Source organism: Gossypium raimondii, chromosome 1 (genome assembly GCF_025698545.1).
Source record: "Gossypium raimondii isolate GPD5lz chromosome 1, ASM2569854v1, whole genome shotgun sequence".
Taxonomy (NCBI): Eukaryota; Viridiplantae; Streptophyta; class Magnoliopsida; order Malvales; family Malvaceae; genus Gossypium; species Gossypium raimondii.
The window spans coordinates 44,826,016-44,843,444 of record NC_068565.1 but is presented as its reverse complement, the minus strand read 5'-3'; the positions used below and the strand labels follow the sequence as shown (position 1 = coordinate 44,843,444).

Sequence of the window (17,429 nt, the reverse complement as noted above, 5' to 3'; positions counted from 1 at the left end):
ACGTAGAATGCATAAATATTTAAAAGTAATTGTTGAAAAGCGGTCAACCATGCTACTATGAATATAGCTTTAAAACTATTATTCTTTAATAACTATTTTTGTTTATAGCTTGTATGCATGATGTAACAATTGTGCATGTTGCAATAACATATTTTCTGTTTGGTTGAAAATAAATAAGCTTGATGACAGCTTGATATATTTAGGTAGCTGAATAACTTGTTTGGTTGGTTTGTTTTAATGTACATACAATGTTAATGGTAATGAAAATCAGTTTTTCATTCCTTGCTACACGTTTGTTGAGAAGTAAATTATATCAAGCTTCTTGTTGCTTTGTTCTCTGCTTTTGTTGTTGCAAAACCCCAATAAATGGTATCATGAGACTAAATCTTTAAGGGTCATTGATTTTGCTTCTTCTGCTTGTTAAGAAAGACAGAAGTTGCCAAAGCCTAACATCTTTAAGGGCTACTTGTTAAGGCAGCAGTAGCTCACCCTTGTGAGACTCCTAAACAAGTTTGGGATAAGCTGAATAAGGAGGAGTTCCAAGATAAGGCAGCAGCATCTCACCCCTGTGAGACTCTCAAACAAGCTTGAGATAAGCTAAATGAGAAGTTGTTGGAGTATGTGCATGAAGACACTCCACAACATGAGGGAGTATGTGCAAGAAGAAACAAGACTAATGAACAAGGGAACAAGGCAAGATGCGTTTGAAGGCAAGTTGCCGACCAAGGCTGTGAAAGAGGAGAAGACTCCATTTGAAGAACAAATCTTTGGCACAAAAGACTGGGATGTCATGTGTACAAGTCAGATTTGGTTGAGAATGAGGCCAAGGTTGAAGATAAATTACTTGAGCAAGGTCAACTTAAAACAAAGCATCTTGAAACTATCAAGCTTTAAAAAAAAGAAGATGAATGATTGGTATTTGTAGCATGGAAGCCAATGAGGAGTATTAAAAGTGGCCAACCATGCTGCTATGATGATTTTGTTAAGTACATATAGCTTGTATGCATGCCATGCTGCAATAACTTATTTTTTTTGTTTTAGTTGCAATGTAACTTAATTTGATTGAAAATGAACAAGCTTGATAACAACTTGATGTGTTTAGGTAGCTGGATGACCTGTTTGGTTGGCTTGTTTTAGTGTATAAGCAATGTATTACAACTTACTATGCTGAGTAGTTGTACTTGATAGAGAAGATTGTCTATAAAAGTCATGTATTGCTTTGTTAATGATAATGAAAATCAGTTTTTCATTTCTTGTTGCATGCTTGTGAGCAAATAAATTATATCAAGCTTCTTGATGCCTTATTCTCTGTCATGTTCTCTACTTGTGTTGCTGCAAAACCCCAACAATAATATTCCTTGCAAACCTGTGCATGCTTACATAAACAAGCTTGTAATGTGAAACATATATTTGAAATTTACGCACAATAAAAGAAGGATCAACAAATTCTGTCATCTTGGCCCTATCATTTATCTTTTTGTTGTATCGTCTATCTCTTTACCTTGTCATGTGGATATTAACATTTTAAATAAGAAATTGTATATCAGCATAAGCCAATTCAAGTTGCCAATTTACCTTTATTCTTCCGACAAAGATATTGCTCCAAAAATTATCTTTATTGAATAGCTTGCATCTCTTTGTTCCTTGCTCAAACATTTTGAGAAAAGTGACGGATTAGAGCAATGCTGACTTAAATCTTCGATTGAGTTGATGATCTCTTGTATCGCCCCTTTCATATTTGAGAATAGCTGCACCCCCATAGTAACTCTTCCTTTATAACTTGAAGGTTAATTTCCATCTATCTTCAGTGTCATCCTTAGCATCTAACCTACACATTGAAGGACATTGAGCTGTCCATCTCCCATGTTTATGCTTATTATTAATCTCAAAGTTTACATTCATAATTGAGAAGGCCAACTGTTGTTAGGGATGAAGAGGAGCAAAACAAAGTAAAACAAAAGCAAAGACATAAGAACCAAAGAAAAATCGAGAGGATAGAGTTTTAACAAGAAGATAACCGAAAAACTCACACATTGATTTCATTTAAAATTTGAAAATATATGTAAGTTACATAACAATTGGACAGTTACCTAATGACATAACTACTCCCACTAATGCATGACTAATACAAACTTGAATTACACACAAAAGTAAGCTGACATATCAGCTATTACATCAAATTCAAATTAAAATCTAATCCTACTAACTTTGTGGACAAATTACAAGGAAACTAAATAAAGTTACATAGGAACAAAATGAACAAATTGGACTAAAGAAGTTATAGCATTCGGTTAAACACCAATGCCAATCTTCATGTTGAGCTGCTGCTGGTCTCCATGCTGAACTGCTGCTGGTCTCTTGTTGCATTTCAGGCCAATGCTCAACACTCATCCTTGGACTGTATGCAACAAACACTAATTTTTCTTCTTAAAGCTTCAAATCTAGTAGCTCCTAGTGGCTTAGTCAGAATATCAACCAATTGGGTTTCTGAGCTGTAATGAACAAGTCTAACTTCTTTTGATTGCTCAGCCTCTCAAACAAAGTGAAATTTGACCGTGAAATGTTTAGTCTTGCCATGAAAGACTGGATTTTTAGCTATGGCAACTGCTGACTGGTTATCAACCCTGATTTCTGTTGGTTCAAACTGTTATTCATTAAGATCATATAGAAGCTTCCTAAGCAAAATGGCTTGGTTAACAACTGCAACAACTGCAATGTACTCTGCTTCAGCTGTAGATTGAGCAACAGTTTGTTGCTTCTTTGAGCTCCAGCAAAAATCTCCTGAACCAAGGGTAAAGAAGTAATCAGAGGTGCTCTTCATGACTTCGACAGAGCTAGCCCAATCACTATCAGAATATCTTGTCAGCTTAAACTCTTTTCCCTTCTCAAACTTAATTCCATAGCTCAAAGTTCCCTTAACATATCTGAGAATTCTCTTAATAGCTTTAAAATGAATAACATCACAGCAGTGTATGAATCTTGATAGGAGACTAACACTAAACATAATGTCAGGCCTAGTTGCTGTTAAGTAAAGCAAGCAACCTACTAGGCTTCGATATTCTTTCTCATCAACTCTTTTTTTTATTTCCACTACTAGTCAGCTTCTCTCATTGAGCTACTGGTGTGCTGACTATTTTGCAATTCAACATGTAAAATCTGTTGAGAATCTTCAAGGCAAAGGCGTGTTGGCTTATAAAGATGCCTTGATCAGTTTTGTTCACTTCTATTCCAAGGAAGTATGTCATAACTCCCAAATCTGTCATTTCAAAAACTTCTTGCATTTGCACTTTGAATTTATTAATCAATTCATCTTTGCTTCTAGTCACTAGCAAGTCATCTACATAGAGTGATACAATCAACAAGGTCTCACTTTCTGACCTTTTCACATAAAGTGTTGCTTCACTAACATTTTTCTCAAACCCGAGCCTAGACAGATATGTGTCAACCCTGTCATACCAGGCCCTTGGTGCCTTCTTTAGGCCATATAGAGCCTTTTTCAGCCTATAGACCTTGTCCTATTCTCCTAGGACTTTGAACCCATCTAGTTGTTCAATGAAAATCTCCTTTTTGAGAAAATCATTAAGAAATGCTGACTTAACATCCAGTTGGTGAACCTTCCATTGTTTCTGAGTAGCTAAGGCAAACAGAAGCTTAATTGTGTCTAGCCTTGCTACTAGAGTAAATGTCTCCATGAAATTGATGCCATATTGATGGCTGTAGCCTTTCACCACAAGACTCTTGTGCTTATTCAGTGAACCATCAGCATTATACTTGGCTCTAAACATCCACTTGACACCAATAACCTTCTTATGATCTGGTCTGTCCACCAATTCCCAAGTTTCATTCTTGTGGATCATTTCTAATTCAGCTTCCATGGCCTTTTTCCAATGTTTGTCCCTGGCAGCTTCTTCAAAATCTTAGGGTTGAACTATTGCAACATCACATCTTTAGTAGATGTCAGCAATAGTTCTTGTGCCTCTCATAGGAACATCATCAAAAACTTCATTGCTTGGCCCTTCTTCAGCAGGTTCAAAATCACAGTCTAGCTGATCTTCTTCAATCAAACTTGGATCTGCACCATTCCAGCTCCAAACCTTCTCTTCATCAAATTTTACATCCCTACTCACTAAAATCTTCTTTGTTGAAGGATTAAACACTCTATAACCTTTCTTAGTACTATTATAACCAACAAAAATCCCTGGAACAACCCTTCTTTCAAGCTTAGTTTTTTTTTCTATTGGAATGAGGGCATAGTAGACACAGCCAAACACCTTCAGGTGTGAAACAGTTGGCTTGAATCCATGCCAGGCTTCAAAAGGTGTCTTTTCTTTCACAGCATGAGTTGGCAACTTGTTAAGTAGATATACTGACGTGTTCATAGCCTAAACCCAAAATTTGTTTGGCAGCTTGCTTTTAAATAGCAAACATCTGGCCATATCGAATACTGTTCTGTTCTTCCTTTCACATACTCCATTCTGTTGAGGAGTATAGACTACTTTTAGCTGATGGTGAATCCCAGCTTGCTCACACAACTTCTAAAATCTTTCAGACAGGAATTCAGTGCCATTGTCTGATCTCAAAGCCTTAATTTTGCAACCAGTCTGATTCTCAGCTAAAGCCTTAAATTTGCTAAATGCTTCAAACACTTCTGATTTCTGTTTCAAGAAGTAAACCCAACAAAACCTGGTCAAATCATCTATGAACAGAATAAAGTACTTACTGTCATTCAAGGAAGGAGTCTTCATTGGTCCACAAACATTAGAATGAACCAGCTGAAGCTTGTCTCGAGCCCTCCATGCCTTGTTAACTGGAAAAAGCAATCTAGCCTGCTTACCAAGCTGGCAGACTTCACAAACAGTGTTTTTGACTTCAACCTTAGACATATCTTCAACCAAGTTCAACTTATGCAGCAAGTCAAGTGATTTATAGTTGGCATGGCCTAGCCTTTTGTGCCATCGCCCAGCATTATCAATAAGACTGGTGTAAGCCTTATTTTCGAGTTGATTTACATCAAGCATAAAACACCTATCAGTTAGTGTTATTGTGACTAACTCCTGACCATGTGAGTCTTTAACAATGCAAGGGCCATTCTTAAAAACTAGTGAATACCCTTTTTTCTACTAGCTGTCCAACACTAAGTAGATTCTGATCTATGACAGGCACAAAAAACACATCAGAGATTACTTTGTTACCTGACCAAGTGTTGATCACAACATTTCCTCTACCTTTGGCTTCAATCGGGTTCCCATTACCAATTCTGATCTTGGAGGTAAAACTTCTATCAATGTCTTTAAACAGCTTTTCATCAGCCGCTATATGGTGTGTGCAGCCACTATCCACTAGCCAATCACATCTGACTTTGCTTGAGATTGCAAAGCAGGAGGCTGTGAAAACATGCTCCTCTTGAGCTTGAAGATCCTCAGCAGCTTGAGCTTGAATTTACTGTTGAGCTGGTTCTTCCTTTTGCTTTTGCACACCTTCTCAATATGGCCAAACTATTTGCAACTTCTGCACTGGATGCCTGGCCTGTACCAACAGTACTTTTCCAAGTGTGTAGTCTTTTTGTAGTGAATGCATGGTGGAAACCTTTTCTTGCCTGCATCCCTCCTTAGTTTCTCCCTTTTATCGAGCCAAGGCTTCTTCCCTTTATAGTTTGAACCTGAGCCTTCTTTGGCCTTTGCTTGGAAAGCTCCTTCAGGATGCTCTTCCTGCCCATTGGCCCTCATTTGCTCAAGTGCATACAAGGAGTTTATCAGCTCAAACAATGAAATAGCTGACAAATCTCTCGAGTTCTTAAGTGATGAAATTTTAGACTCAAACTTATCAAGGAGAGTGGTGATAACCTTTTCAACAACTCTGCTTTCACTGAAGTATTCTCCCAGGAGCCTTATGCTATTAACAATGGCCATTATCCTGCCTGAGTACTGCTTGATGGTTTCTGACTCTCTCATCTTCAAGTTCTCAAAATCTCTATTGCCTTGTCTTATCTGACCCCATGAACTCTTCCTTCAGTTTCTCCCACGCTTGCTTAGGTGAATCACAAGCCATTATCCTAATGAAGATCACATCAGATACTTCATTCTGTAAGCAAGCCATTGCTTTGTGCTTCTTGGCACACTCTTCACTGTGCTACCTAATCTAAGCAATGGTAGGATTAGCCCTCAATGGAGGTGGGTCAACATCATTCTCGACAACATTCCACAAATCATGTGCTTGAAGGTATGTCTTCATCTTAACCACCCAAATTTGGTAGTTCTCTCCGGCAAACACAGGTGGTGGAGGTGGTGTGAAGCTCATTCTGCTGAAACAAACTCAACAGCTTCAATTTCTTTCTTCTCAAGCTTTTGTTTTCACAATAAGGCAACCAACAATAGAGGCCCTCAAAGATGACAGGCTCTGATTACCATTTGTTAGGGATGAGGAGGAGAAAAACAAAGTAAAACAAAAGCAAAGACAGAAGAACCGAAGCAAAATCGAGAGAATAGAGTTTTAAAAAGAAAATAACCGAAAAACTCACACACTGATTTCATTTAAAATTTGAAAATATATGTAAGTTACATAACAATTGGATAGTTACCTAAAACATAACTACTCCCACTAATGCATGACTAATACAAACTTGAATTACGCACAAAAGTAAGCTGACATATCAGCTATTACATCAAATTCAAATCAAAATCTAATCCTACTAACTTTGTGGACAAATTACAAGGAAACTAAATAAAGTTACATAGGAACAAAATGAACAAAATGGACTAAAAAAGTTATAGCATTCGGTTCAACTCCAATGCCGATCTTCATGTTGAGCTGCTGCTGGTCTCCATGCTGAACTGTTGCTGGTCTCTTGTTGCATTTCAGGACAATGCTCAACAACTGTTAATCAGGTGTTCAGTTTGGATTTTTCAAAGATAATCGCATTTCTAACTTTTCATATACCCTAAAGTGTGCAAGTAAAGTTTGTATAAAACATTTTGTAGCCATCGGAATATCATATCTTTTACTAAGTCTAGATTGAACATTAAGACATAAAACTTCAAAACCAAACAACTCTTACAACGTTGCATTGCACGAAAAACATGTTTTAAGGACTCGTCATCATCATTGCAAAGTGGACAATAACTTTCCGCTAGAATTGATCTTTTTCGAAGCTCATCCTTCATAGGGAAGTAGTTATGACAAATCTTCTACAAAAATATAATGAGCTTAAACAACAACTTAAGCTTCCATAAAACCTTCCCCTTCTTTCCCATCTCACTACCGGTAATCCTATCATTGAAATTATGATCCCATAGTGCATAATATGCAGACTTAATAGAAAATAATCTGTTGTGATCAAACTTCCATACCATTTTGTTTTATCAAAGAAGGAGAAGGATATGTTAGATATGTCTTGCCAATAATCATTCCTTAAAGTACTTTTGATGGATCTTTCGTCCTCTGCCTTACCATCTTTCGTCAAGTAATTTCGAAGAGAGTTCTGTGTGGTTGTCGTGTCAGTTTCCCATGTGAATGTGGCATTATTTCTCGTTCCCATCTCGCAGTTCGAGTCGCCCAATATCTGTATTTCTTTTCCTAAATTACAAAGTACAAACATCCCTCCTCGATATTATTCCAGGAGTAAAGTGGTTTTGTTTCCATGGTTGTAATATCTCTATTCCTGCAATATTTTGCCTTTAGAGTCTTAATTGTAAATGCATAGCAAAGTTTCGTTCATCAACTTTTTATGTCGAATACTCTATTTACCCTCTTGTATGGGTCTACACAATTTCTCCCAACTACATAATTGAAGTTTCTTTTCACTAACCTCATGACCCCACCAAAAGGCCCTCAACATCTGTTCATCTTATTGTAGATATAAGAGGGGGCTTTAAAACAAGAGAGCTAGTTTGTTCTAGATTTTATCAAGGATGCCTTGGAAGAAAGCTTTCTTGTTACTAATATCCCCAAATACTTACCTGGCTTGTCAATTCTCTTCACAACTAAAATCATCTTTTATTTTGTTTGGTGGATTGGCTCCGAAAAAGTTCCAATTTCTCAAAGGTAATCATTTGTCCTGATAAATTACAGAATTTTGTGAGGATAGCTTTAACATGCCTGAACATTAGCTTTGAAGAATAGAAGGCAATCGCCAAGAAATAAAAGCTGATTGACGAGAATAGCGACTCGTCCAATCTTAATACCAGCAACAGTGTCATTGTCTTCCGCTTCCATAAAAAAGAGGCCAGAGGGATAGAATGTTTTCTTGCAAAGAACAAATAGATAGGATCACCCTACTTGAGACCTCTAAAAGGGGTAAACTGTTTAGTGAGGCTGACATTAAGTAGAACCTAATAAGAAACCGTAGTTATGCATTGTTAAATGATTCTGGTCCATAGATAGTTGAATCCCAATGTCTCTAGCACTGCCTGAATGAATTTCCTACTTACCCTATCATTAGCCTCGCTCATGTTAATTGAGGACTACTCTAGCCACTAGAATACTGTCAGAAATCATTCTACCTTTAAAGAAAGCATTCTGGAAGGGAGAGACATGAGCTAGTATTCTAGTGGAAAGAACCCATTGGATGGAAAAGATAAGGTAGCCCCAGTCGTCAGTGGACCCACAATATTCTAGTAAGGGTGGGTTTGGATGGGCGATTGGGTGTGGTGCGGTGCGTTTAGCTTACTTTTTGTCTCACCCTTAGGGTGGGTTTTGATGGGCGGTGCGTTTCTGTAGCGATACTGTAGCTTGAGACAAAAAGCAAGCTAAACGCACCGCACCCAATCGCCCATCCAAACCCACCCTAAGTTTGATAGAATAAGCTAGGTTTGCCATCAATCCACCTATTTGGAAAATTGCTTCTCTTATTTTGCTCTTTGAAAATGGCTTATCAAGCTCTCAAAGATGATGAAAGTTTAAGTGTTGTAATATGCTTTTGATATTTTGGATGTCACCCGTGTCTTGTTGATAGAAAATACTCTTGAAATGGTCCAAGAAGATTTGTTTCATGGTCTTGTGGTTCCTCAACCCATATATCATCAATGTTCTTTAAACACTCTCTCTATTGCGTGAAAAAATTTAGTATTCCTAGACTTCTGCATCCAATGAAGTTTTTCGTATTCCTCCAAAATGTTCAGCTCATTTCTCATCTTCCTTTTGCCTAAGTCAACTTGAGCCTCGATTAAGAGCATTTCTAAGGCTTTCCTCCGTTGCATATTTCCAAATACCTCTTTATTCCACCTCAAGAGGAAAGTTTTCTATCAATGAAACCGTTGGTCATCCCACCGGCCTCAAAATGATATGGTCTTCTTTGGAGTGGAAGACTAACTTTAGTGGAAACAAGTACCGGACCATGGTCTAAACAGTGCAGAGGAAGATTGCAAACTGAAATAAACTCTCTATTTCAAAGAAAATTAGCATTCGCAAAAGCTCTGTCTAACCTCTCCTAAACTTGATCCTTGATTCGACCCCATCTATTATTTGAAGTGCATTGAACCACACTTGAACGAAGCAGAACATTTACACTACAACATATGATATCAATTATGCATTCACAATCCTCTGCCAACGTTATTGACCTTCCACCCAATTTGCTTTTATTGCATGGCGTCTTATATAACTCATGATGTATTATTATTTGTTACAAATAATATGGGAAATAAAAATCATATGATCCTAAACAAACTACTACGACCATCAAATATACCCATAAGGGAACTCATGTTATAATGGGGCACTGCTACCAAATGAACTTCCTAGATTCGGATGAGAAGCTTGATGGAGGGAGATTTTGATTGTGTGGCTTTGAAATGATTTGTATATATCTCTACACTCCTCAAGGTCAGCATCACACGTCAAAAGCACCCACTCATTATCATCGTCCAAGTACTTGAGACACATTCTGCTGACATCTTCGATATTGAATCGCTTTGCAATCTCTTGTTGCACATCTCTAAAACCCCAACTCGGTTGCAAGCTGAACCTTATTTTAACTTCACCGAACGTTGCTTTTACTCTGAAGGCACCCCCGGTTCGTAGATTCTGGCCACCAGTTTTCGGCAAGGGCGATTGTGTCTCTAAAGGTGGAAGCTCACCCAATGTTTTATGGCTTTGGGATCTTGCTAGCAGCTTAGGCTCCTCTTGATTCAACGAGTGCAATTCAGCATCACTACGAGCTCTCTTTAGTGCTCCACCAGGGTCTTCCACCATCAACCCATCTGCACTACATAATGCACTGATACTCGTACTATGCTGTTTCACTCCCATGGAACAACAGGTACTTGAACCAGAGCTCTGGCTGCATGAAGAAGATGGAGACTTTGGAGCAGCAGCTCCTTGGTTGAACATGCAGTTCTCAAGTTGAGGTTCAGATGGCTTTGAATGCCCACTGATCTTCAAAGACGAAGAAGGGTCATTACCAGAAAGGTTTGGTGAGCTAAGTTCCGGGAAGCTTGAGTAGAACGACCCTATTTGAATGGCACCCTCAGCACCTTGGACCGAATCAATCACAAGTTGGAGTTTCCTTAAAGAGTGGCCTACCTTCTTAATTTTCCGAGAAGGCCATCGAGTGATCCCATGGTGCCTGCATATCCTTTTCAAAGTAGTAGGGCACACTGCAATAGAATGAATTCTGTTAAGCTCTCTTTGAGACAAAATGGAACAAACTGCTAATGCATGGATGACAACAGCATTTGCGAATATCAATCCAAAATAAGGTACAGTGACAGAAATGTTGCGGTAAGAATGCAAAGGCAGAAACCGGGCTGAAAACATCATAGAAGGCAAGATGCCTTCCATTGTTCTATGGACACCATATCTTGAAAATTAACTTTTCATTGTATCAATAAGAACTAGAGTGTCTTAAGTTATATAACACCTTATATATGTATATATACTAGGCTAAATCAATCTCTATCTACAAGAGATGCATTGCTGCATTTATGTGGAAACATTACTTGAGCCATATGATTATTTGAATGAGTAATAATGTGAAGCTTGTAATTCTAATTAAGTATTTCTCTACCACCGATACTCTTGGCAGCATCTTTAAGACTCCCTGCAAAGTACTGTCTAAGAACCTCCAAGCTGATTGTCTTCTCCATCTTGGTTCGTCTCTTCTCACCTGCTCTTTTACTGGGTAAAACGCCACGCCCACCAGAAGAACTGGAGTCACCACCACCTCCCTCAACACTAGCTTTGCTTTCATCGTTTTGATGAAGCTGCTGAAAATCCGAAAGTACCTCCTTACCATGTAACTCTAGTTGAGTGTCTTCCCAATGAGTTGTCACCTTAAACTCTTCTTTTGGTTCTTCCTTTTGATATTCCCACGAGACAGAAACACCTTTACCCTTCTGTTGAGCCTCCATCATGTGGGCAATCCACGATGACTCTTCCGGAGAGTTCTCTTTTGCAGAAGAAACCGTAAACTGAGTTTCTTCTTTGTCTGATCTTCTGTCCGATGCAACTACAACTTCCTTAACTGGCAGGATCACTTCTTCCTCCAGCATCTTGTCCACAACTACATGCAAGCTCTGGCAAGCCTGCTGCATAAAACCGCTCAATGAGTTCAGCATCTGCTTTTGTGCTTCACTGTCATGGCAATCTTTTGGTAAGAACAACTCCAAAACAAATTCAACCAATCCAGTAAAAATGCTTTGTAGTGGAATAGCTACAGCGCCACGTAATCCAAACATCCTAGCATGGTGAGAGAGAGGATAATTTGTCTTACTGAAGGCCGTTATATCAGTTGCAAAGCATTGTTTGTTTGTCGTGAATGCTCTACCAACTACACCTTGGCCTCTGAACATGTGGTGCTCCGAGCATGCCTCAAGGAATTCTGAAAATTCTTCATCGGCTATGAAGCAAGCAGTATCCACGGTGGAGACACAATGATAAAAGTTCTCATAAGAATGTCGGCATCCACTTTTACCTTGATTCAGGCATGGAGCCCATGTCAGAGCCAAAGGCAGTTTATATGTCTTGCAAACAGATCTTAGAACCTCGGCTATCTCAGGCAATGCAGCTTGATACAACTCGTTACAAGCCTGTGCATTAGACAACTTCCTTTGATCTCAGAAACGAATAATAAAATTACGAACCATCGAAAACTACGGTTTTAAGATACCATTCATTTACCTCAACATTAGGAGGAGTGAAGTTGGGAGAGCTCCTTAGATCAACAGCCTGCATGTGGATATGATTTATTTAGACCCCAATAAACTGATTCATCGCAATTGGCACTTCTGAAAGGTTTTTTTTCTTTCCTTAATCTACTTAATTTTCTTTTTTAAAATGAAAAGTCAAATCCTAAAGATACAACACGAGTTTAGACTTTATCGACAACTTTTATCAATAAAAAGCAGAACAAGTCCTAAAACTATATATACAGTTAGTTATTACAGTGTTAACTGATTAAACTATGACAGTTTCAGATGATAAATAAAGAAGAACAAGAAAAAAGAATAGTAGAGACCTCAAGAGCTTTGCAGACGTGTTCAAGTTCGGGACGATAATTGCTCTTTTGAATAGTTGTGACAATCTCAACAACACCCAAACATGTTCCGTTTGCTCGCTCGAAAACAGGAAGAGCAAGAGATCCTCCAACATTGTACTTCTCTGCAAAGCTAATACGTGGATATTCCTCACTTCTGAAGAAACGAACATCGGGTGTCCACTCAGGCAACTTCTCCAAGAATACCCGGCCAGGCAACCCAACTGATTCCTTTGTATCCTCCTCGGCCGGGAAGTTATAGGATTTAGAAACATCTCTAAAGATTTCGAGACTCTTGCAATTCGTATTGAGAGAGTATGGCTGGCCTTCAGTAGTAAGAACATGTTTACCTTCTCTGTTTACAGGCACCCAGATCTGAATAAGGAGGTCCCTATCTTTTGTAGATTCCTTCAAATATCCAATAGCCTGCATTAGTCTCTCTTTCACGGATAAAGAAGAACCGGATTCTGCGCTCGGTCCTATCCACCATCTACTGCCCAACTCAGTGCCTTGAACTATAAAAGTTCCAGGTTGTAACAAAGATGAAGCATTCCCAACAGCCGACCCGTCACAAGGGGGAGAAACCGATCTTTCGGTCTCCCCTTGATGCATTTGATGTAAGTTTGCATTAGAAGGAACAGTAATAGACTGATTGAGATCATTAGATGTAGAAGGAGCAGGCTGCATAAAGTTGAAATCATCATTAGTCTCTAACCAGCACCCTTCAAACAAGAGTTCATCCATAAGGTCCAAATCCATGGCAGCATCCACAAAGGTAGAATTGGGCGAAAAGTCACTGTGAACAGCACCATCGCCTTCCATGTCGACAAATTAGCTTGTAACAGAGCCTATATATTAGATTGGAATTGTAAACATGATCATCATCATGAGCCGAAACACAAAAGCACAGTAAAGATGAAAAACAAAAACAGGAATTTCCAGGAAAGGTTCCTTCTGCCAGAATCCAGAATCCCAATCTGTCCGAGGCGCAGAAACATCGTCAAGAAAAAGTTTGTTTTGAATCATGAACTGCAATCAGAAATGCATTTCAGAAGGAAGAAACCTTCCATAGTTGTTCATTCACAGTTAAAATATAAAAACAGACAATAGTACTGCTATTAAATATAGTCCTCAATTGTACTTGCAGGTTTTAGTTGACTTAAAACAAGTTAATCCCCACAAGTCAAACCATCAGCTTCCCCATACAATAACCAAACCCATCGTCCTTAGAATTTGTACTACCAATCATTTCTAAACGCCCCCTCAAACATAAACACCATGAATCCCATTTCTTAAAACCCTTAGTTTCATACAAATTCCCAAACCATACTGTTAAAAAAAAAAAAGAAGCAAAAACCCACACACATACATACAAACAAACATACAACGAAAGAAAAGAAAGGGACTCACTTTACGAAGAATCTTTGAGAAAAATAAACCCAGTTTGGTACATTGGGTTTCTTTGTCTGTGTACTATAGAGTTTGAGTGAAGCAACCTAATAAATCTAGACAAAGGTGTGTTTCTGTTCAATGAAACTTCCTTCTGTTTTCCTTCTTACAACACCCAATCACATAAAAAGGCATTAAAAAGTAAAAGAAAAAACAAAAACAAAAGCGAATATATATATTATATATATATATATATATAATACAAGCCAATTTGCAACACAGTGATCAGTTTTAGTCGGACTCTGTGGCGGTGTTATTATAAAGACTACTCTCGGAGTCATACGCGTGAACAACATAAGACCCCACTTCAACAACCAATCAGATTTTGTTTACCACAATGAGTAAAAATGGATAGTAAAAACTAAAACATAAAATCTGGGTTTTTCTCTCTTTAGTTTTGGGGTTATGTTGCTTGTTCTTTAGCCCGCTCAGATTCCCTGCATTTCATCTATATATTTAATGTGTGTTTGTACTATTTTGCTTTTAAATCTAATAAGTGGACTCTTCTTTTTTTCTTTTTTCTTTTTATAATTAAAAACAAAGTAGGTTATGCGAAAGAGATTCTTGACCATACCCTCTTTAATTGACCTTCATTAAGTTGACTCAACGTTCTCGGACAGCCACATATGTAACTAAATTTCATAAATGTATGCTACTTATTTTATAAAATAGATTACAAATTTTAATTTCCCCATTTTTTTTCCATTTGAAATTTAACCCCAAATAATAGATTTTATTTGTAAGATCATAAAATATTTTCAAAATAATAATTATATTAAACAGTAAATAATCACTTGGTTAAATTTTTCTTTATTTTATTTTATAATACTAAAATTAAATTAATCTATTTAATTAATTAGATTTAATTTTTATAATAGAGTAACTTCTTATGGACTTTCAACCAGCATAAGCTCCAGAGTAAAATTTTCATTTTCGTTTATATTATACTCTATAATCTCATAATTTGTTTTGTTTTTATATTATCTTTATATATATAATTTTTTTCAACATTTACAATATATAATATATAATATATTTAAAGACACGAATTTAGAAAATCTTTTCAACAGACCAACATAACCCTTTTATTCATTATACTAATGAATTCGACATTTAAATATGTTTTTCTTTTTAAGTTTTATCATTTTTATAAATAGGAATTTTAATTTCACTAAAATATTTGATTAAATAAATTTATTTTATAAAAATATCATATTTATAAATAAGAATTCTAATTCAATAAACTGAATTTATATACAAATAAATAACTTAAATTTTTATTGAATTAATTTATATTTCAATTATTTTGTTTCCATTAACCAAAAATAAAAAATATTATATTACATTATTCTTAAATAATAAATTTTAATTATTTATAAAATAGGTAACTTTATATTTCATATATAAAATTTATAAATAATATATCTCTATAATCTAATCTACTATATTATAATTATATTAATTATACTATGAACTATTATAGTCAATTTATTCAATATTTAAAAAAATAGTGAAGAGTTTAATTTATAATATTTCAATTTTTTTATAGTTTAAACAAGAGCTTTAATAATGATTAGGATTTTTTTGTTAGCGCTATATGTGAATGATCAAAATAATTGATATATTTTATTTATGTTCATTATTTATTATTTTAAATAATATTATTTTGTATTAATTATATGAAGTAAAACTATATTGCACTTTGAATATGGTAAAAATATTTTAATTATTATTTGAAAGTTTTATTATTATAATATTTAAAATGCTAAATAAGTTAATATATTTTAATTATGTTCAACTATTTGAGTAATGAATTTTATTTTGCACTAATTATATTGACTAAAAACATATTATTTAAGAAGTAATTATAAATTTGACGTGGAAAATCATATAATTACTTTACAGTAAAGTCAAGAAATAAAATTATTATTTAATGAATTATATGAACATAGTAAAATCACATGCAACGCATGTGACTTTAGAAACTAGTATATTCTAAAAGATGAGTTCATTATAATATTTCAATTATTAAAATAGTTAATATATAGTTTAATTATATTGAAATTTCAAATAAAATTTCTTTACAGTAAATCCAAGAAATAAAACTATTATTTAACGAAACATATGAACATAGTAAAATTACTTGCAACACATATGACTTTAAAAATTAGTATATATAAAAGCACGAATTTTGAGAAAATTTTAAATTTATACGAGAAGATCCTTTATTTGTCATTATATTACTAAACTGAAATTAAAAAATTAATTAATATATTATTTAACCATTAATGAACATGATATCATATTAAGATAAAATTAATTAACTTGGTTTTATCTTTTAAAAGTTTTACCAAAAAATCATAAATTATGTTCATATATTATTAATGAATAAAATATTAGATCTATAAAATTATTTAATATAATTGAATAAATTTAAATAATAAAAATTCTAAAATTTTCTCTAAAAAGTATCATAGAGACAACTATAAATTTTATTATTCTAAACAACCAGTATATGAATATAGGTTTTCTTTAATAAAAAAGAGTTTATTGCTCTGTGAACTTTTTTTAGTTGGGCTAAAATGGCTAAAATGCAAAAGAAATGAAGAAAATAAAACATATTTGTGTATTCATGTATTTTTTTAGAAAAAATCTATACACTATCGTATTTAGGAGTGAATAATTTAAAATACTGAAAATTTTAAAAATTACGGATTAGACCGATTTTATAAAAACGTTTTCAACTGGAAATGTTTTCCTTATGTTCCATTTTTTAGGGTTAAAGTTTTTTAAAAAAGTAGAGTTAAGGTATGTTTTGTGGATTTTAGGATTTAGGGTTTTGTAGGGCTTTTATATTTTTAAATTTAAAGTTTAGAGTTTTTTTATATTTTTAAGTTTTTCTTTTATATATTCTTTATAATTTGTTGAGATGTAAAGTTAATAATTATTTAATTCGATGTTTAGAAGCATCATATTTACACCCATCGTATATTTGAATTATTTGAATTGCAAAATTCAATTCGATTCAAAATCGAAACTTGAACTACTTTGTTTGATTAAATCTTAGTTTTTAATTTTTTTTAAATGCAACTAAGTTTTGATCGTTATTTACAATGCGTTATTTTCGAACATTCAGATAGGTTCAGTGCATTATTTTTTCCAGTGCATTATTTTTGAACATTGATATCGGTTCAGAAAATATATCTTGGGAATCCTGGGATATTTGATGATTGAGTGGGGAAAAGTTTAGAGTTGAAATTGCTAGAGGGAAAACACTCCACGTAAGATGTGATAAAACATTAAGAACAATGTGAACTTCCACATTGTTAAATCCCGATCTGACAAGTTCAAGGCGAAGTGTGCAATGCGAGACATCAGATGTGCATGGAAAATCATGGCTTCTGTTAAGAAGAAGACGGGGCTATGGACCATAAAGAAATATACTGTTCCGCATATGTATGTCGTCACGGGTACTACATCAAGACTATTTTGTACTTAAATAGTTGAATTG

At 35.2% G+C, this 17,429-nt stretch overlaps 2 protein-coding genes across 4 annotated transcripts; both read right to left on the bottom strand.

The window, feature by feature from the left end:
• Nucleotides 1-4,535: 4,535 nt before the first annotated feature.
• Nucleotides 4,536-5,951, bottom strand: LOC105787068 (uncharacterized). Its single transcript, XM_012613516.1, has 3 exons — nt 5,597-5,951; nt 5,193-5,339; nt 4,536-5,068 (listed from the first exon to the last, which is right to left on the bottom strand). The coding sequence occupies exons 1-3, from the start codon at nt 5,949-5,951 to the stop codon at nt 4,536-4,538; spliced, it is 1,035 nt and encodes a 344-aa protein (XP_012468970.1).
• Nucleotides 5,952-9,549: 3,598 nt separating this feature from the next.
• LOC105785997 (protein NLP2) lies at nt 9,550-14,077 on the bottom strand. Of its 3 annotated transcripts, none has more exons than XM_012612218.2 (5): nt 13,880-14,077; nt 12,452-13,317; nt 12,115-12,162; nt 11,003-12,023; nt 9,550-10,592 (listed from the first exon to the last, which is right to left on the bottom strand). In XM_012612218.2, exons 2-5 carry the CDS (start codon nt 13,289-13,291, stop codon nt 9,703-9,705), a joined length of 2,799 nt encoding a protein of 932 aa, XP_012467672.1. In that variant the 5' UTR covers nt 13,292-13,317; nt 13,880-14,077; the 3' UTR covers nt 9,550-9,702. The 3 variants fall into 3 exon arrangements, with proteins under 3 accessions (XP_012467672.1, XP_012467670.1, XP_012467671.1); XM_012612216.2 differs by having other exon boundaries at nt 12,452-13,498; nt 13,880-14,076; XM_012612217.2 differs by having other exon boundaries at nt 12,452-13,446; nt 13,880-14,076.
• Between the last annotated feature and the right edge of the window lie 3,352 nt (nt 14,078-17,429).